Source organism: Ambystoma mexicanum, chromosome 9 (assembly GCF_040938575.1).
Source record: "Ambystoma mexicanum isolate Mex_15411 chromosome 9, UKY_AmexF1_1, whole genome shotgun sequence".
NCBI classification, from domain to species: domain Eukaryota; kingdom Metazoa; phylum Chordata; class Amphibia; order Caudata; family Ambystomatidae; genus Ambystoma; species Ambystoma mexicanum.
This window is the reverse complement of record NC_090931.1, coordinates 1,510,841,559-1,510,862,944: the sequence shown is the minus strand read 5'-3', so window position 1 is coordinate 1,510,862,944 and position 21,386 is coordinate 1,510,841,559. Positions and strand designations below refer to the sequence as shown.

The following is a 21,386-nucleotide window of genomic DNA, read 5'->3' as shown; positions in this document are numbered from 1 at the left end:
CTCCCCTCAAGATTGCGCACAGCGGGTCAGTCTCTTCCCTCACCCTCCTCCCCTTGGTGTCCCTGCAGCGGGCCTGTTCTCACGGGAGACTAAATTAACAAGGGGGGTCCTGGGGGTCCCTCTGCCAGACATTAGTCCTGGTTGCGAGAGACTTACCCAGAGTCTTTAGCTCACTATCTTTCACAGAGAAGAAATATCCCAAACATATCAGTCTTTGTCCTGCCCTGGGGCAGTCCAGCACCGAAATGCTAGGCAATTCTCCTCTGAACAAGAGTACCAACAGCATCCCCAGACACGTGTTTCGGTCTGGTTGGACCTCATCAGTAGGGAGGAGCTGTGCCTCTCTAAGAATAGTGAGCAAGGGGTCCACGTCTGGATTCCCCTAGTAACTTAGGGTGATACCCAAAGTTACTTAAATATGCAAATTAACAAGGGGGGTCCTGGGAGTCCCTATGCCAGACATTAGTCCTGGTTGCGAGAGACTTACCCAGAGTCTTTAGCTCACTATCTTTCACAGAGAAGAAATATCCCAAACATATCAGTCTTTGTCCTGCCCGGGGTAGTCCAGCACCGAAATGCTAGGCAATTCTCCTCTGAACAAGAGTACCAACAGCATCCCCAGACACGTGTTTCGGTCTAGTTGGACCTCATCAGTAGGGAGGAGCTGTGCCTCTCTAAGAATAGTGAGCAAGGGGTCCACGTCTGGATTCCCCTAGTAATTTAGGGTGATACCCAAAGTTACTTAAATATGAAAATTAACAAGGGGGGTCCTGGGAGTCCCTCTGCCAGACATTAGTCCTGGTTGCGAGAGACTTACCCAGAGTCTTTAGCTCACTATCTTTCACAGAGAAGAAATATCCCAAACATATCAGTCTTTGTCCTGCCCTGGGGCAGTCCAGCACCGAAATGCTAGGCAATTCTCCTCTGAGCAAGAGTACCAACAGCATCCCCAGACACGTGTTTGTTTCGGTCTGGTTGGACCTCATCAGTAGGGAGGAGCTGTGCCTCTCTAAGAATAGTGAGCAAGGGATCCACGTCTGGATTCCCCTAGTAACTTAGGGTGATACCCAAAGTTACTTAAATATGCAAATTAACAAGGGGGGTCCTGGGAGTCCCTCTGCCAGACATTAGTCCTGGTTGCGAGAGATTTACCCAGAGTCTTTAGCTCACTATCTTTCACAGAGAAGAAATATCCCAAACATATCAGTCTTTGTCCTGCCCTGGGGCAGTCCAGCACCGAAATGCTAGGCAATTCTCCTCTGAACAAGAGTACCAACAGCATCCCCAGACACGTGTTCCGGTCCGGTTGGACCTCATCAGTAGGGAGGAGCTGTGCCTCTCTAAGAATAGTGAGCAAGGGGTCCACGTCTGGATTCCCCTAGTAACTTAGGGTGATACCCAAAGTTACTTAAATATGCAAATTAACAAGGGGGGTCCTGGGAGTCCCTCTGCCAGACATTAGTCCTGGTTGCGAGAGACTTACCCAGAGTCTTTAGCTCACTATCTTTCACAGAGAAGAAATATCCCAAACATATCAGTCTTTGTCCTGCCCTGGGGCAGTCCAGCACCGAAATGCTAGGCAATTCTCCTCTGAACAAGAGTACCAACAGCATCCCCAGACACATGTTTCTGTCTGGAAGGACCTCATCAGTAGGGAGGAGCTGTGCCTCTCTAAGAATAGTGAGCAAGGGGTCCACGTCTGGATTCCCCTGGTAACTTAGGGTGATACCCAAAGTTACTTAAATATGCAAATTAACAAGGGGGGTCCTGGGAGTCCCTCTGCCAGACATTAGTCCTGGTTGCGAGAGACTTACCCAGAGTCTTTAGCTCACTATCTTTCTAGGCACGAACAAGCTACAAGACAAACACTGTATCCTTCACCTTCTGCAGTTCATCACTGACCTGCGAATGACCGGACCGAAGCTGGGGTATGAGAAAAACAATGTATCTCCACAAACATGTCCTGTCCCCTTGCAGACCCTACATTTATGGCATTGCTGTGGATAACCCCCCAACCTTGCTCTCCTTTTGAAGTAGCAGATACACAACGCACGCCTGTGTGCCACTCTGCCTGACCCACACTGCTAATCCCTCTGCGGACGCTATAAATCCCTTTCTGTAGTTGTGTACTGAGGGGCTGATTTCATGTGATAAAACAGGACGATCTTTACCTACTTCAATGCATATAAAGCTGTGATACATGTCCAGGTCCCTTGCTGTTGGTTCGAGATGGTCCTTTTCCAGAAACTTACACTGATGTATGATATGTTAATTCACTTATCCGACAAAAATGCAATGTATAAAGTATAGGTGCTTGTTGGTTTTCTAATGCTATGTATGTTTTCTACCTGTTCAACTAGTATACGTTTCTCATATGTATACTGTAGCACAGCGAAGCCATGAGGCTAGTGTAAATAGATTCATTTTTCATAGTATGATGATGATGGTAAACATAACGGTATGACTTATATGGTAATCAGAACTCGCTTATTATCTAATGTACTTGCAGTTACAATGATCCAGTTTCACCCCATTTTATCAACATAAATATAACCCCACAGAGTGAGCAAGACCCAGCGCAACAGGCCTCAGAGCCCTCTCCCCTCATCCTGCAGTGCCGCACACTCAGCCCCCACCAGCCCCCTCATGCTGGGCTGATGGCTGAAGGCCATTTTCACCCTGATGCTACAAATGTAACCTCTCACCTTTCCGCTGAGCCTGCACCAGGTATCCACCCTCCCTTCAGCCCTCTGGCTCATGAAGTCACTATGAACTTGTTTTACACCCCCAGACTCTGGTTAAAGAAATATAGGCAGTAAACCCCTCACCCCAATGCTTTTTGAAGTAAGACTGCATGCCCTCCATCAACATACCACCCTAGTTCACCCATGACCCCTGAATCCATGTGTGGCAATATATTCACGTCATAATAACAAACACCAAATAAGTGTCTTATGAGATCTAAAGGAACGGCTGATGAATGAGACAACATAATCGCATGAATAGGTTAGGCACCTGGAATCATGTATTCTCACTTTTATTACCAGGTCAAATGTTTAGCAATATATTCCTTAAATGCCAATGTGAATAGATGAATGTCAAATTATGTGTGGCCACAAGGGCATTGCTATGTAGTGTAAATTGTAACAGCTCAGACATTGCGCGACCCTGCGCTCCACCCCGGAGAGCCCAGCTGACCCGTCCACCCCGCACTGGTACCACATGGACCTCTGCCAATCCAGGAGCACCGGACATAAGGATCACATAGTATATAGTCTTCACCACCCAATCCCCACAACTTATGTGCCCCTCATAGTCTACATCATTTATGATGGGATTTTGTAATAAATATGAATGTTTTACTGTTGTCTGGCAGAGCGTTCTCGGTGTTTGCAGAGTTCTCTGCTTGCCCTATTTGATTTTGGATAAACTTTACTTTCTAACTTCACCCGCACTTGGTCCTGGTCTCATTCCCTCCTGGGGTGTGTCCATTACTGACTCCCCTGTGGGAGTTATTACTGCATTTTTGGGGGACGCTCACTTTCAAGCTAACTGCTCATCAGTGGATCTTCAGACCTAATAGAATGGTCCTTCCACACCATCCCTCCCAAAAGTTGTCTCACAGCTTGCAGCCCCCCGACAACCATAATATATTTTCTCTCCAAACTCCTCACCCGTGGCCCCAGGGCTCACATCCTTGGGGTCCTCTTTGAGAATGAGCCAAAGCTTCAATAATGCATTACCTCTACAGTGGCGGCCGCTTGGAGCATCCCGTGAACAGATGCCAAATCCGCCCCCACCTCACATAGCGCTCTAATAAAAGCTTAATTCCTACTCTTGTTCTCAGGCCATTTGATGACTGATTTAGCCTTCCTCCAGGCCTTCCTCGCTACTATGTTGCCTCTCAACAGGATAGTAAACGTTTGGACTCACACTATTAAAACTTTGCATGTTCCTTTCCTACTGCTACCCACCGCATTCATGCAGCATGGCTCCGCTACCCACCGCGTTCATGCAGCATGGCTCTCTCTCACTCTGCATTGTTAGGTGAATGTTTGCTAGATCCACCCCCGCTGCTGCTGATAGGACGACAACCAGAGAACAAACACTGTCTTGGAGGATTGGTGGTGATTTTGTATGGTTAATGGTAATATGAGAACAGCAGCACCCCCATAGGAGGGGAGAGGCCTAGTATTTGGAGGCATACTTGGTCATCGTGGTTGCCCTGCAGGAAAGCCGGCGTCACACGGAAGATGCATTGTTCGTATGGAGGCTTTGATGGGGGCGCAGATTGGCTCTGCCCGCTTGGGAAGTGCTGGGCTTCTAACAGACCATGTAAGTCGCCAGAGCACCAGGCTGCAGGCTCTTTAAATGTGCTTGTATCTTCCATTATTTTTTAATTATTAGTGTTTGTACAGACTGTAATAAATGTGCTAGTTTATCAGCACTGGGAACCAGTGGCCCGCCTGCAAAATTAAGCCTTGCCTTGGTGCTCACAGAAGGAGCAGATCAGTGGTTTTAACCGGATCACATCCCGTTCTCGGAAGTAAGGACATTTTGAAAGACAAAATGGTGATACTAAGAAAGAATGAAATTATTTAATTGCACTGCTATTACTAAATTTAAAAAAGAAGCAGCTCAAAATGTTAATGTATTATGCTGAATTCTAGTAAATATTGTAGCCATAACACATATGTTATGCTTACCTTACAGTGCATTATTAAAACATAGAATAACCATATCTGTTATTTTCTGATATTAGATGTATGAAATATATTCTGATGATTGTTCTTAATTATAATGCTAGCTACCTGATGTATTTTAATAATATATATATGATTTCTCTTTCTAAATCATAAATATATATCCTTTGATGGATTGCAATAAAGTATGTATATATTTTGCCATTTCTGTTTGAGGTTTGATGCACAGTCCTGTACACCCCCATTGTACTGTAAATACCCATCTTAGAATGGGTAATGGGACAAATAGCACTAATGAGGGATCCTCCCTGGTTTACATAAAAATAAATAACATTTCGAGAACATATGAATGACTACAGAGCTTTATATATGACAAGTATCTCTGTAATATAAGGGCTGTATGGTTGAGCCACTTAGTACATGCTGCACCGCTGTGTGTCGGAAACAGCCGTCTACTGGCAGTGCAGCTTGACGCCAGACGCGTGATGCCTGGAGGGTCACTTTCTCCAGCACGACCATTGTCGGCTTGGTGGCCGCGTTAGTGTCCACCCGTTTTTACAGAGCTGTTGCTGGGGCTCCCTGATCTAACCAATGCCATGCCTGGCTCTCGTGTTTCGCTGCTGGTTGCTGGTGGTCGCTTGTTGGCTCTCGGCAGCTGGTTCCTGTTTTTTCTCCTGCCCTTCTCCTACGACCTCAACTTTGGACTGTGACAGGCTACATGATCATGGGGGTCAGAGATCTGTGCTCAGAGCTCGTGGAAGCTGCTGGGAGAGAGGTAAATTATGGTGGCGGTGCAGCAAGGTGATACGCTGACACATTAATACGTTGCCTTGTAGGGGAAAGGAGGCAGGGGGGCATTGTTATTTCTGCTGCAAGCATGTCCCTGTTCAAGCTCCCATCACTCTGTGTAGGAATTGGTGGGCACTGTTGGGGGGTCCAGTTTTGAACCACAGTATTTGGTCTAATTGGATTCAGTATTGGATTTGTGACTATAAAACATGCCTTTTACTAGAGCGTATGCTCTCAATATGTTGTCCAACCATGCTTTTGAGATTCTATGGTTGCCTGGTACTCCTTTTTGAGTCCCCAGCCCTTGTGTGACTGGGGAAACGTCAACGGGAAATGGACCTGGCAGTTCTGATAGGTCAGTGTCCTCTTTGACTTTGGCAATGAAGTCTCCTATGAAAATGATGGACGAGGTGATATTGGAAGCTTTGGTGCAGTCCTCCTTGGTTAAGAGGGGCTGGATGATGAATTAGCAAATACAGGGAGATGGCAGCGTATTAAGGAACATATTATACGTCATCTCAGTGCATGTACAAATGTTGCAGAATTTGACCCCTTGATTTACTCACTGCATACAAGTGTCCCTCGGGTACATATCGTGAGGGCAGAAAAGTCCTGTCAAACGGACCAGACTTATAACAAGGTTAACCAACATTGCAAAATAGATCTAAATTAAACCTCTGACCTGGAAACACTTATCAGGGAAACTGTTGAATCCGTGGTCCATCAGGCAGTACACGCGTGCCCCGTCCCCAGAACAGTAATAGACCCTCCCATGGTGTTATTTCATCATCTTTAAAGATTGCTGAGTCTGTGGCTAGCTCTAACATTATACCTTACGCTTCAATCTCAAAGAATATTTGCATCAGAAAGTCCCAAATGCGAAAGATCGCTGACCCGACCCTAAGGGGGTTTATTATGGACCCGAGGAACATTATACTTACCAACGTTGAGAAGCCTAGGGACCCCGAGGCAAGGGAGGTACTCAGAAATACAGTCCTGGCTCGGCTTCATCAAAGAGTGGGCGAAAGTTGTATCAGAACATAGGACACAAGAGTCCTCCGTAGGGTGCAGGTTAATAATTGGTGTTATATGTTCAGTACAGATTGCATTGTTATAGTATGTGGTCAAAGTAACGTGTCATTGATTTAGAGCCGATGTTAACACCTGCATAACATGGCATCCCATACCAAGCTGAGAATGATTTTGAACCTATATCCTGTTTCATTTGTAGGAACCTTGGTCCTTCTTTCTGGGTTTTAACCTTTGGTTGTTTGTTGTATTTTATGTTATGTGTTATTGTATGTTTTGTCAGCACACTGAGCCCTATGGCAGTGTGGTGCTTATAGAAGAAACAAATAGAAATACGAATACATAAGGCACAATGGACTTGGTGCACATGTAATTTTTCACAAGGCTGACCTACACATTTAGGGGTTTGTAGCCCTGAGCAACACTCTCATTCAGACAGCCTCAGGGTTTGGCTTTGATGATAACTGGCTGTGGCATCTGCTACTCTGCTGGGGTAGCCCTCCTTCTCCTCATGTTTCTTCTCCCATATGAGGAGAGCCTCACTATGTTTCGGAGACCCACAGAACTTTAGAAAAGGATAGGCCGGGGCTCAGGCTATTCATGTATGTGCATTTGGGGATCTGTACATGCACAGAAATCCTCAGAGAATGATGCACTTAAGTTGAGAGAATACAAACAGTGAATGCGTTCCAATGCTGCTGGGCAATAGAGGCTTAAATTTTGGGTTTATTGGGACTGTTAAACCTAGTTGTGAAGACCCCTAGGCAGGTACCAGGTACAAGACGGCTCCTGGAGCGGCATATGTGAGCATCACAGCCAGTAGAGAAACGTGGCATGTGCAGTGCTCAGCACAGCACCCCACCCATCTCCTTGGTGCTGCCCTGCAGAATGCCTGAGGGAGTGGTTGCCAGACAGTGCATTTATTGTCATTATTAAAGGCAATAGCAGAGGCTGGGAAACAGCGCTCTTTTCCTGGAGACTCGCCTGAGCTGCAGGAGACTATAGTGCCATCATCTCTCCCTATTAATCCCAAACTTCACCTTCCTTTACTGGGGATTGTAAGAAAGTATAAATAATGTACATGGTGTGCTGGCAATCTATAATGCCCCTCGCCCAGGTTTTCCACTTGTATTTTCCTCCTCTGCCACCTCCATCATTTCCTGCTCACTATTCACTGCCATTGTAAAGTCCCCTATGAGGCCACTAATTCACTCACCAACCTTATAATTTATGCACAGTGTTTTTGATAGAAGCACTCAGCTTTCTCTTCAATAAATACAATCATACGTGCTGCACACCTGGAAAAAGGCCCCGTGTCATAAAGGACACCTTTAGCCAGTCCTGTTTGTCTAGACAGCAGCACGCTGCATGCTGGGAATTCTAATACTTAAAGACCATATTTAACGGGGCACTGAAATTACAACTCCCAGAATCCAACGCATTGTTGGCTAAAATGCCTGAAAATGAGACCCATGACATGGGTCCAGCATACATGCCAACATTCTGACATGCCTGGGAGGGAGATTTCTACAGAGAAATCGGGAGACAACCATTTCCCCATAGGAATGCATTGGGGAAATAATAATTTTAGGCGGGAGAACGTGAAAAATAGCAGCATTTTTAACTAAAGAATTGGGAGTCTCCAGCCTAAATCTGGAGTGTTGGCATGTATGGTCCAGTTGGCAGCAATGACTTCTGTCACCAAATAAATAACCCAGGTGCCACCTCACCTCATTTGGCTCTTTCCCAGCCATTGCTCTCCAGTGATCTGGGATGGTGTCCTCTCCAGTGACCTTGGGTGGATTCCTCTCCAGTGATCTTGGGTGGATTTCCCTTCAGTGATCTTGGGTGGATTCCTCTCCAGTGATCTGGGGTGATTTCTCACCAGTGATCTTGGGTGGATTTCCCTTCGGTGATCTTTGGTGGATTCCTCTCCAGTGATCTTGGGTGGATTTCTCCCCAGTGATCTTGGGTGGATTTCCCTTCGGTGATCTTTGGTGGATTCCCCTCCAGTGATCTTGGGTGGATTCCTCTCCAGTGATCTGGGATGGGTTTCTCCCTAGAGATCCTGAATGGATTACTCTGCAGTGACCTCTTGCAGAATTCAGAGCAAACCCACCAAGGAAGAACTGGGAGACTGGGTGATGTGGAGGGTCTCAGGACTGCACTGAGGCTGCTTAGAACAGGAGACACTAATCACCAATAAAAGAGACACTAATCAACAAGAACAAAAGACGTTAATCACAAGATGAGGAGACACGACTCCTCTGAGCATGCTCAGAGACTACCACTACCGACGCTCCCCAAGCCCGTGATAAGTCTCCTGATTTGTGATTAGTGTCTCGTGGTCTCAAGTTTAGCTCTCTTGTTCGGTGATTGCTCTCCTGGTCTTGTGATTAACGTCTCCTGCGCCTGTGATTAGCGTCTCCTCTTCCTGTGATCTGGATCTCATGGTCTCGTGATTAGCGTCTCCTGCTCCTGTGATCACTTCTCCTGCTCCCGTGATTAGCGTCTCCCGCTCCTGTGACCTGCGTCTCCTGCTGGAGAGTCCGGGATCCTGCATGGGACTCACTATCCCTGAGACTCTTCCTGGGCCTCGTGTTCCTGTGATTACCGTCTCCTGTTCATGTGATTAGTATCTCATGGTCTCCTGTTCCTGTGATCAGCATCTCATGGTCTCCTGTTCCTGTGATCAGCATCTCATGGTCTCCTGTTCCTGTGATTATTACCTCATGGACTCCTGTTCCTGTGATCTGCATTTCATGGTCTCCTTTTCCTGTGATCTGCATCTCATGGTCTCCTGTTCCTGTGATCAGTATCTCATGGTCTCCTGTTCCCGTGATTATTGCCTCATGGTCTCCTGTTCCTGTGATCAGCATCTCATGGTCTCCTGTTCCTGTGATTATTACCTCATGGCCTCCTGTTCCTGTGATCAGTATCTCATGGTCTCCTGTTCCTGTGATTATTACCTCATGGTCTCCTGTTCCTGTGATCAGTATCTCATGGTCTCCTGTTCCTAAGGGCTAAGCAGTCAGACTTATCTCAAGAGGGAGATGCGCAATATTCAGGGTTTACACAATAGGACTAAAGTACTATGGAACAAGGAAACACTGTCCAAAGCTTTGTATCAAAAAGAATATATATATTTTACACACTCTGATGTTCACACACAAATCACTATTATATTTTAATTGTAGACAAGTTTGAGCAAGAGTGAAAACTGAGCAAAACGGCACAGTGTTTAACTAAGCAGAAATGGCACCCTAACAATTTCTTCAAAGGGAGCGAAAGAACACGTTATACAGGTTTAGACTCCTAAAACACACCAGAAACACTTCCCAAGTGGATTGTGAACAAGTTAAGCAAGGCAGCACTTTAGCATCAACAGTACTTTGGTGAAAACCGAGCAAAATGGCACTTCAGCAATATATAAAAGGGAAGGAAAGGTGGTTATAAGAGTTTTAGGTGCACCAACACATTTCTTGAAGAGAAACAATCTAGAGAAGGCAGTTGTAACAGATTTCGCCAGAGTCAAGAGGCGTGTGCCAGAGTCAGTGGTACAAGGCAAAGTGCCTAGGTTCAAAATTTTCTAGTAGCTGCAGTCAAGTCTTTGTTAAACGATTAAAAAGGTGGGTGCAGGACGTAGAAAGATAATGTTAGATGAAAAGGCGGCCAGCCCAGAAGGTAAGTAAAGGATTTAAAACACCTTTAGCAATACCCAACGAAAAGGGAGGCCTGGCGGAACAATGTACCTTGAAAGTAGAAGAGGCTTCTGCGGTGGTGGTTATTCTTGGCAGTTCCTGCAGTTCGGGAGATCCAGCAGAGGAAGAGAGGCTCTCGTCGTGGAGGAAGTTTCGAGTTACTGCACTGCCCAGGGATGAAACCAGCAGCCATGCTGCCAAAACGCAATGAAAGGTATGCTCCTTTAAATTGCGGTCGTGGTGGACGGGTGCCTGTCTATCCAGTCTCCTATTGCTTGGCACTGGCGATTCGACCAAGGCAGGTCCTGTAAGGCGATTGGCGAACTGTTTGGCCCCACCAGCTCAAGGGAAGAAGACTCTTGCAGGTGAAGATCATCTCGAGTCGTTGGAGAAAAGTGGTGAGGATCTGCAGCAGGGCTTCACCGGTGGTTCAGTCGTTGCAGATGCCTTTGGCTTCTCTCCTCTTCGGCTTCTTCGTTCCAGTGGCGACGTCTTGTCCTCCAGTCCTCAGGACCCTGCTTTTATGCAGCAAGACCCCCATTCATACAGTGTAGCTGTCACTCACACAGTGGGATGGCTATCCTGGCGGATTAACCCCCCAGCCTATCAGGGCAGAGTGTGACTTGGGTTGCCTAGGCAACCCTGTCCAGTGTGCCTATTCCCCCTCCCACACATCCTGTCTACCCCAGACTTAGTGGCGCAGAAAGGAGGGCTTCTGTGCAGAAGCCCACCAAAAGGACGAGCAAAGGATCCCCGACCTGGGTTAGGATTTCAGAGAAAGACACGAGAAAGAAATATTATTAAAGTTCTGGCAATAAAAACCTACCGGAGTAAAGTTAATATTAAAATAAACCGGCGGTATGTTAGAGGCTGTCAGTAAAAGTGGTAGCCTCGAACAATGGGAAAATCCCATAGGGAAATATTTGCGGTCAAATATTTACAGTAGTAACCACTGCCACCAGCCAGAAACTTTGGAGAGAGGGACTGTAAGGTACCCCCTCGAAAATTAACACTAGGGAAAAAACTATTAACCCTTTCCAGTACTTCCTTAGTAAGATGGGTTGTACTGGTTTAGTTCATAATTATTGACTAGTAAAGTCAATGGGGACTTTACATGCCCTGGGGGACAGTAGTCAGTCCCATGGTATGGAGTCTATGTTTGGAAGTCGCTATGACACCCCTGTGGTACTGCACGGAGGGTTCTGTGTAACACACATTTAAAAAGATGATTCCTATGAGGGTGAGAAAAACCCCATAGACCATAAGCACACAAGATAGCCTAAAACACACACTAGCAATCTGTCTAAGAGTGGGAAAAAAGGGTCTCACTCTTAGGAGAAAAAAATAAACCCTTCAAATCCAGCAAAGCTGCTGGGGGACTCTATAGGTAAGGGAAATTAGCCTTAGAAGAGAATTCTCCATAACACTCGCCCCCCGCCCCCACACTAAGGGACAGGAGGATCTAATCCACTCCTGGATGAGTCTCTTACCTCTAGTTGGTTAAAAACATCATAGAGAGACCATCAGCATTTTGGTGGTGACATCCTGACCTGTGCTCAATGGTAAAATCAAACCCTTGGAGGCAGATTGACCATCTTAACAGTTTTGGGTTTTCTCCTTTCATTTGCATTAACCATCTCAAGGGTTGGTGGTCAGTCTGAAGGGTGAAAGTAGAACCATACAAGTATGGCCTAAACTTCTTCAGAGACCACACAATGGCAAAACATTCTCAATAGTTGCCCACCTTGTCTCAGGTTCCTTCAGTTTCCTACTGATGAATAAAATGGGGTGTTCCCTACCTTTCTCATCCATTGACTAAGGACTGCACCTATACCTGTATTGGAAGCATCTGTTTGCACAATGAAGGGTTGCTGGTAGTCAGGAGCTCTTAGGACTGGAGCTTGACAAAGGGCTCTTTTTAGGCTTTCAAAGGCCTGATTGCACTCCTCATTCCATTTAACCTTTTTAGAGAATTTAGGAGAGGGGATCACATTCAGTGGAGAAGCTATGGTCCTATAGTTCTCAATGAAATTCCTGTAATACTCAGTGAGACCTAAGAAGGCTCTCACCTGGGTTTGAGTAGTAGGTGTTGTCAAATTTTACACAGCTTCTATCTTACTGAGCAAAGGCCTTATTTCACCACCTCCTACCTCATGACCAAGGTAGACCACTTTACTTTGACCATTTTGACATTTGCTTGCCTTTATGGTCAGTTGGGCCTGCTCAAGAGCCTGCAAAACATATCCTAGGTGGTCAACATGTTCTTTCCAAGTAGGGCTGAACACTGCAATGTCATCCAAGTATGCCATGCAGAAGTCCTCCATCCCATTCAGAACCTGATTAACCATCCTTTGGAATGTAGCAGGTGCATTCTTTAATCCAAAGGGCAAAACCTTGAATTGGTAGAGGCCAACTGGGGTGGAGAATGCAGTTTTCTCCTTGGCATGGTCAGTCAGGGCTATTTGCCAATAGCCTGACGTGAGATCAAATGTGCTGAGGAACTAGGCTGAACCAAGTCTTTCCACCAGCTCATCTGTCCTTGGCAAAGGATGGGCATCAGTCTTAGTGACTGCATTTAGAGCTCTATAGTCCACACAGAATCTCAGCTCCTTGGATCCTGCCTTTGCTACTAACACAACTGGGCTAGAACATGGACTAGTAGAGGGTTCTATTACCCCGAGATCAAGCATCTTGTTGACCTCTCCTTTGACATGGGTTCTTACATTCTCTGACATTCTGTAACCCCTGCATTTGACAGGCAAACAGTGTTTATGTCATCCTGGCCCCAAGGGGTCAAGCCTGGTGAAAGTGAAAACAAGGGGGCAAATTGATTTAACAAAACTTTGCACTCCTCCTGTTGTTCAGAAGTCAGATTAGAAGAGAGATTAACTCCTTCTATTTGCTCATCTAAAGGTTTGCCTCTGAGAAGGTCAGGCAGAGGTCCACTCTCCGCCTCTTCTTGAGCTGAAGCTAGAAGCAAAGCTCCCAGTTCTGGTCCCGAGCCATAAGCTTTTAGATGGTTGGTGTGAAAGTCTCTGGGAGCCCTCTTAGGATTGCCTAAGTCCACCAGATAGTTCACCTCTCCAAGTTTTCCCACAATCTTGAAGGGTCCTATCCACTTGTCCTGCAAGGCCCTCTGCCTTGTTGGCACCATAACAAGAACTAGCTGGTCTTGAGCGAACTCAACAATGCTGGCCTTCTGGTCATGTCAATAATTAACCAGAGCTTGACCTGCTTTCAAGTTATCACTTGCCTCAGCCATCATGTGTGACATTCTCCTCCGGAGTCCTATCACATAGTCAGTCACTTTGACTGGCTTGGGGGAAGGAACACTCTCCAGCCCCTCCTTGACCAGGGCCAATGGACCTCTGACCGGATGGCCATAGAGAAGTTCAAAGAGACTGTAACCCACTCCCTCCTGAGGGACTTCTCTATATGCAAAGAGAAGGCATGGCAGTAGAAGATCCCAATTTTTCTTCAGGGGGTCCTCTAAAGCTCCTATCATGCTCTTCATGGTTCTCTTGAACGTTTCCACCAACTCATTTGTCTGAGGGTGGTATGCTGTTGAGAACTTGTAGGTAACTCCACAGTTTTTCCACATGGCCTTCATGTAGTGGGACATAAAGTTGACCCCCTGTCGGATATTACCTCCTTAGGAACCCAACCCTGGTAAAAATACCAAGGAGGGCCTTAGCCACAGCCTGGGCTGTAACAGTCCTCATCGGAATTGCTTCAGGGTACCTAGTAACATGGTTTACTACAACAAGGACGAACCTGTTGCCTGAAGAGGTTGGAGGGTCAAGAGGACCGACAATGTCGATTCCCACCCTCTCAAATGGTACTCACACCACAGGGAGAGGCACTAAAGGTGCCACGTTCTTGGATCCACTCTTACCAGAAGTTAGGCAAGTGTGCTTGCAGTACTACCTCAGCCCCCATGTTAGGCCAATAAAAGTAGAGAGAGAGCCTTTCCTTGGTCTTCTTGAAACTCAAGTGACCAGCCAAAGGTATCTCATGGGCTAGTTGCAAGAATTGGAGTCTGTTCTCTCGGGGCACTAAACGTCTTTTGTAGTCTCTAGGGATTTACTCAGTTGGTTCACTATAGAAGAGGCCATCTTCCCAGTGTAACCTATACTTCCCAGGCTCTTGCCCTTCAAGCTGAGAAGCTGCCTGGTGGCAAAGACCTCCAGAGTTGGACATTCTCTTTGCCCCTTACTGAAGTCTGCCCTGTTGGAGCCACCGTCTGCCATTAAAGACTGCAGCTCAGGATGTGCCAAAGGGTCCAGATCTCCAATAAGATCCTGGCCTTCTACTAGATCTGAACCTTCAGGCTCTTGTTCAACCACACAGGGTTGTACCTCCCTCTCAGCCTCAGCTGGAGGAGGAATCACAGGTGTGATTTTTGACAACCTAGGAGATTTCCTGGTTGGCAGCACTGGAGTGCTTTCTGCTGGTTTCTTCTTAGAAGTCTTGGGTTTCCCCTATGCTTCTAGTTGCCTCGCAATTACAGTTAATAACTCCAGTGGAGTAGGAGTGATTTATTTTTCTATCATCTCTTCAGGAGAGCCCCACAAGGTCCTTTCCCTTGCATGTCTGGTGAGCTCCTGTAATCTCTTACTAGGAGGTCTGGGAGTACTTTACACTACTCCAAGATCTTTAAGATCATTGCCCAACAACACCCTTCCAGGTACTTCAGATTGCACACGAACAGGTATTGTCACGTCTACCCCGTCTCCTCCCAGGTCCGCTTCTAGCAGATGTCCCGGATCCACGTCCTGTTCTATGCCTCCCGCTTCCACATTGCCCACACGGTTCGTCTCTCGAACACCCTGCAATCATCGTCAGCCTTCGTTCAAACTGCGACCTTTCTTGTATTGGCACTTACCTTGGCGTTTCTGTTCCAAACAACGCTGGTCTACAAGAACACGGAATCACGCGCTTTGCGTGCAACGTCATGGTAACAAACGAGGAAAAACATCAGATCACGTATCTCAACGCCGACGGCTGTTTTCCTTCACTACGCGGTTCACCTGACACAATTCCGCATTCCCAAATCCGAGTCACATGACCTCTGTACGCCGTTAAAAGAACGAAGGAAACATTCAACAAACGCTTCACAGCTACTTCATCTCTTGAGTGCTGTACGGCGTTTTGTTAACACGTTTTGGAACTTTGGCTTATTTGACCTCAGAATTCTTTGGATTGAACTGCTTAACCCTGACACTTCGTTTTTGGAACTCTGGCTTATTTGACCACGGAACTCTTTCGGATTGAACTGCCTAAACCCTGATACACTTGTTTTTGGAACTCTGGCTTACTTGACCACGGAACTCTTTTGGATTGAACTGCCTAAACCCTGATACACTTGTTTTTGGAACTCTGGCTTACTCGACCACGGAACTTTCTTGGATTACATTTCTCTGTCTTGTTGTCGAGGTGATTCCTGGTTATTGACCTCGGACTGTTAATTGGATTACTTCGCCTTCCCCTTTGATTACCCTGCTCGACTCAGGTACCCTTCCATCCCGAGTGCCTTCAGCGACCCTTCCTTCTTCCCCTATCCCTTTAAAGCATTCTGGCCATCAGACGTGGGTAAGCCTGCACACGTTAAATCCTTTTACGCTACTTGGTCATTTGTTTCTGTTGTCTGACCTAATCCATTATTGCCTTACAGTGGTCAGGGGGTCCTTCCGGCGTTCCTGGTTCTGGCCTTCAGCACTCAACACCTGTGGCCTCAAAGATTTCACTGGTCGTGTTTATTTTCTATCAGTGTGGTACTTGGGGCCGGAGGTCCTGTTAATCTGCACGACTATCAAGCTCAACAGAACAGACTGTGAAGCCGCTTTTGGTCGCCCAGATCATGAGTACCGCCGCCGGGAACCCTGTGGCCGCTCTATTGCAAGCAGTCGCAACCCTTAGATCCGACATGGCCGCAGCCACTACAGCAATCCACCATCGCTTAGACGCCCTACAGAGCACCCGTCACCCTTTACCTGATGATGCTGAATTCGGGGAGGCCGCACCTCAGGTTCCGGCTTCCCCTGCTACCCCTGCAGTACCAACTCCTGTGTTACTCCAGAGTCCTTTTCCTTTAGCAGCCCCGGAAAGGTATCAGGGAGACCCAAGAAAGTATCGGACTTTCCTGAATCAGTGCAAGCTCCATTTCTTATGCCGGCCACATGCCTTCCCTGACTCCATCTCAGAAGCCGCCTTTATTCTTTCCCACCTTTCGGGCGTGGCGGCTACCTGGGCAAACCCTTTGTTAGAAAGCAACCATCCCGCGCTATATGACTTCGATCTCTTGGTCAATGAAATGGCGAAAGTCTTTGACACTCGATACAAGGCGCAGTCTCGGGATTTGGAACTGTTAGATCTGGCACAGGGCAGACTGACTCTCATAGAATACAAAACCCGCTTTAATCAGTTATCCACAGAAACCTCATGGCCAGAAAATAAGAAAGCGGTTGTATTCTATCGGGGTTTGTGTGGGGGCATGAAAGACGCTCTGTCGGTTGTACCATCACTTCCTGCCGTCTACTCGGAATTAGTAAACTTAGCATTACAGGTGGAGGCCCGAAGAACTGAGCGCAGGGCAGAAGCAGGTTTTTCCGGTCACCAAGCCTCTTCCTCGACAGACCCAACTACGGAACCCATGCAAATAGGAGGGATTCGTAGTCCCATAACCCAAGCTGAACGAGAGCGTAGACATTCTGGTAATGCCTGTTTTTACTACGGTACTAGCGGTCACTATGTGAAGGAGTGTCCCCGTCGCCCAAAAAATAAGAACCCGGGTTTTCGGAAGGCTCGCCCCTGAGATCGGAGGTAAGGGCGAGCACTTCCACAATCACCTCCGACTTTGCTTTTGGTCCCATCAAACCGATTGTGGTCCAGGCTATGTTAGTCCCTATCAGGGAACATATGCACCCAGTTCACATCGTCATAGATTCTGGAGCAACCGGTTGCTTTATCGACATCACATTGGCCCACCAACTAAACCTGCCACTCATAACCAAAGAACGCCCAGACAAGTACAGGCCGTGGACGGTACTTCCCTTGCTTCTGGCCCTATAAAGCAGCAAACCACCCCTTTGGAAGTAGTAATACAGGGTAACCACAGAGAAATCATGTCCTTTGATCTTATCACTACTCCACAGTTTGGGGTCATTCTAGGCATACCATGGTTAAAGCAACATAATCCCTTGATTAATTGGGGAACCGGACAAGTGACATTCGAATCCAAAGTCTGCCAACACTACTGCTTAGTGGAATCCGTACTCCCATCCACTCCTGCAGGTATCTTGGGAGCTGTGGCTTCTCTAACCTTGGAAGACGTCGCTTCCGTAACACATTCGGTCGGGGCGGTGTCAGCCGGTATACCCGCAGTATATCAGGATTACCACATGGTATTCGATAAAGCCTCAGCAGAAGGTCTGCCACCCCATAGGTCGTATGACTGTCCTATTGATCTTGTGCCTAACGCTCAAATACCTAGAGGCCGTATCTATTCATTGTCTCAGTCAGAAGAACAAGCACTAAAGGAATATATCCAACAGGCCTTACGACTTGGTCACATCCGTTCTTCCTCTTCTCCAGCTGCGAGCCCCATCTTCTTCGTTCCGAAGAAAGAGGGGGATCTATGTCCTTGTGTTGATTATCGCCGGTTGAACTTAATCACTATAAAGAACCGGTACCCGATTCCCCTCATCTCCACGCTATTGGACAAACTAACACATGCTACCATTTACACCAAGTTAGATCTACGTGGGGCTTATAACTTAATCCGCATACGCAAGGGGGACGAATGGAAGACGGCCTTTTGCACCAAGCAGGGTCTTTTTGAGTATCTGGTGATGCCCTTTGGGCTTTGTAACGCCCCAGCTACATTCCAACATTTCATTAATGACGTGTTCAGTGACATCCTGGATGTGTATGTGGTGGTTTATCTGGATGACATATTGATTTTTTACCCTTCTTTGGAGGAACATGTCATACACGTCAAGGAAGTTCTGTCGCGTCTACAGGCGAATGCCCTGTTTGCAAAACCCGAGAAATGTTTGTTCCATACCCATGAGGTCGATTTTCTTTGGTTTCACATAACACCCGGTGGTCTCGCCATGAATCAATTCAAGGTGCGCGCGATCACGGAGTGGCCTGTCCCAGTTAGCCTTAAGCAACTGCAGTCCTTCCTTGGTTTCGCAAATTTTTATCGACGTTTCATCACTGGCTTCTCCTCCATCGCTGCCCCATTAACTGCCCTTACTAGTCCTCTGGTCCCCTACCTTTGGACTCCAGAACACCAGGCAGCCTTCGATGCCCTTAAAGCAAGATTCACCACAGCCCCTGTACTCCAACACCCGGACCCACAGCTCCCGTTTGTCTTGGAAGCAGACGCCTCCTCGTTTGCGTTGGGTGCAGTACTTTCCCAGCCTTCCCCTACCACTGGTCGGTTACACCCGGTGGCATACCATTCCCGGAAATTCCGTCCATCTGAGGTACATTATACCATTACAGAGAAAGAACTATTGGCCATCAAGGACGCTATGCAAACATGGAGACATCATCTACTAGGGGCCAAACACCAGACAACAGTGTATTCCGATCACAAAAATCTCCAGGATTTGGCTACACTGAAATGCCTGAACAGTCGTCAAGTGCGATGGCATCTGTTTTTTGTCGCCTACGACTTCGTGATCAAACACAGACCTGGTACAGGACACGGAAAGGCCGATGCTCTATCCCGTTCACCTGGGGGGGACTCTCTTCCTGTATTTCCCGAAACATTGTTAGACAAGAGCCACATCATTTGTGCTTGCACACCTACCCTGTCAATGTTAACCACCATCCGTCAATGGGCTAGCAGAGTGGGACGTGTTCCTCCAGGATGGGCTCCCCTACATACACGGGAAATTATTCCTGCCCACAAGAGACGCACGCAACCAGGCCCTAGACTGGTCACATGATGCAGCCATTAATGGTCATCCCGGACAGGTCCGTACGCTAGATCTATTGAAGCGTTGGTGTTCGTGGCCATCTATGAGACGGGACGTTGAGGAATTTGTGAATTCCTGCTCCGTCTGTTCACAAGGTAAATCCCGCAGAGGCCGCCCATTAGGCTTGCTCCGACCACTATCGATCCCTCCAAAACCATGGCACACGGTCTCTATGGACCTAATTACCGACCTACCATGTATACAAAACCATGACTCCATTTGGGTGGTGGTAGATTCCTACACCAAAATGGCACGGTTTATACCATGTTCAGGGATACCCACAGCGCCCACTATGGCCCGCCTGTTTTTCAAATCGGTCTTTTGCCTTTTTGGTTTGCCACAAGTTATAATTTCTGACCTTGGTACTCAATTTACCTCTCGTTTCTGGCAGGCTCTAACCAAACTTCTTGGCATTGATGCTCGGTTTTCCTCCGCCTATCATCCTGAAAGCGATGGACAGACGGAGAGGGTAAACCAGTCATTGGAGCAGTATCTACGTTGCCTTTCCCTCCAACATCAGGACACGTGGCTTGACCTTTTACACCTTGCTGAATTTGCGTATAACAACGCTCTTCACTCCTCCACTGGTTTCTCCCCGTTCTATTCGCTATACGGCCAGCACCCCCGCACTTTGCCTATTCCTGATTTTATGCCCACTGACACCCCTGCTGCGGATGCTTGTGCCTGCGATCTTGCCACGGTTCACGCCCAGACCCTCCTCCATCTACAGGAGTCCCAGGTTTCCATGAAGGCAGCTGCTGATAGGAGGCGGTTGCCAGCCCCCGAGTACCGGATAGGGGATTGTGTGTGGTTGTCCTCATGCCATCTCCATACACCCGGTTGTCATAAGCTGCTTCCTCGTTTTGTGGGACCTTATAGGATTGTCAGGATCATCAACCCTGTTGCTTTGCGCCTTGCGGGTCCTGCTGCTTGGCGGATCCATCCGGTGTTCCACACCTCCTTGCTCAAGCCCTGCCCTGATACTACTCGTATCTGTGCCCCTCCTGCTCCTGTCTCTGTGCCTTTGCCTGATGTGTTTGAGGTCAGCGCGATCCTGGGTTCCCGTCTCTATAGGGGTCGTCTTCAATACTTGGTGGATTGGTTGGGTTATGGCCCTGAGGACCGCTCCTGGGTTTTTTCCCGCAATGTACATGCTCCACCGTTGCTTGCCCGATTCCATCGTGATCATCCTTCGAGCCCACGTGGTCGTGGGCCTTTGGGGAGGGGTTCTGTCACGTCTACCCCGTCTCCTCCCACGTCCGCTTCTAGCAGACGTCCCGGATCCACGTCCTGTTCTATGCCTCCCGCTTCCACATTGCCCACACGGTTCGTCTCTCGAACACCCTGCAATCATCGTCAGCCTTCGTTCAAACTGCAACCTTTCTTGTATTGGCACTTACCTTGGCGTTTCTGTTCCAAACAACGCTGGTCTACAAGAACACTGAATCACGCGCATTGCGTGCAACGTCATGATAACAAACGAGGAAAAACAAAGTGCATCAGATCACGTGTCTCTACGCCGACGGCTGTTTTCCTTCACTACGCGGTTCACCTGACGCGATTCCGCATTCCCAAATCCGAGTCACATGACTTCTGTACGCCGTTAAAAGAACGAAGGAAACATTCAACAAACGCTTCACAGCTACTTCATCTCTTGAGTGCTGTACGGCGTTTTGTTACCACGTTTTGGAACTTTGGCTTATTTGACCACAGAACTCTTTCGGATTGAACTGCCTAAACCCTGATACACTTGTTTTTGGAACTCTGGCTTACTTGACCACGGAACTCTTTTGGATTGAACTGTCTAAACCCTGATACACTTGTTTTTGGAACTCTGGCTTACTCGACCACGGAACTTTCTTGGATTACATTTCTCTGTCTTGTTGTTGAGGTGATTCCTAGTTATTGACCTCGGACTGTTAATTGGATTACTTCGCCTTCCCCTTTGATTACCCTGCTCGACTCAGGTACCCTTCCATCCCGAGTGCCTTCAGCGACCCTTCCTTCTTCCCCTATCCCTTCAAAGAATTCTGGCCATCAGACTTGGGTAAGCCTGCACACGTTAAATCCTTTTACGCTGCTTGGTCATTTGTTTCTGTTGTCTGACCTAATCCATTATTGCCTTACAGTGGTCAGAGGGTCCTTCCGGCGTTCCTGGTTCCGGCCTTCAGCAC

General features: G+C 47.5%; 1 protein-coding gene across 1 annotated transcript in view; it reads right to left on the bottom strand.

The window, feature by feature from the left end:
• LOC138489370 (zinc finger protein 420-like) overlaps positions 1 to 8,687 on the bottom strand; it is a 180,795-nt gene extending 172,108 nt beyond the window's left edge. Inside the window, exon 1 of the mRNA XM_069617087.1 lies at positions 8,252 to 8,687. Within this exon, the coding sequence (XP_069473188.1) occupies positions 8,252 to 8,275 (24 nt within the window). The 5' untranslated portion in view covers positions 8,276 to 8,687. The remainder of the gene's footprint in view (positions 1 to 8,251) is intronic.
• Between the last annotated feature and the right edge of the window lie 12,699 nt (positions 8,688 to 21,386).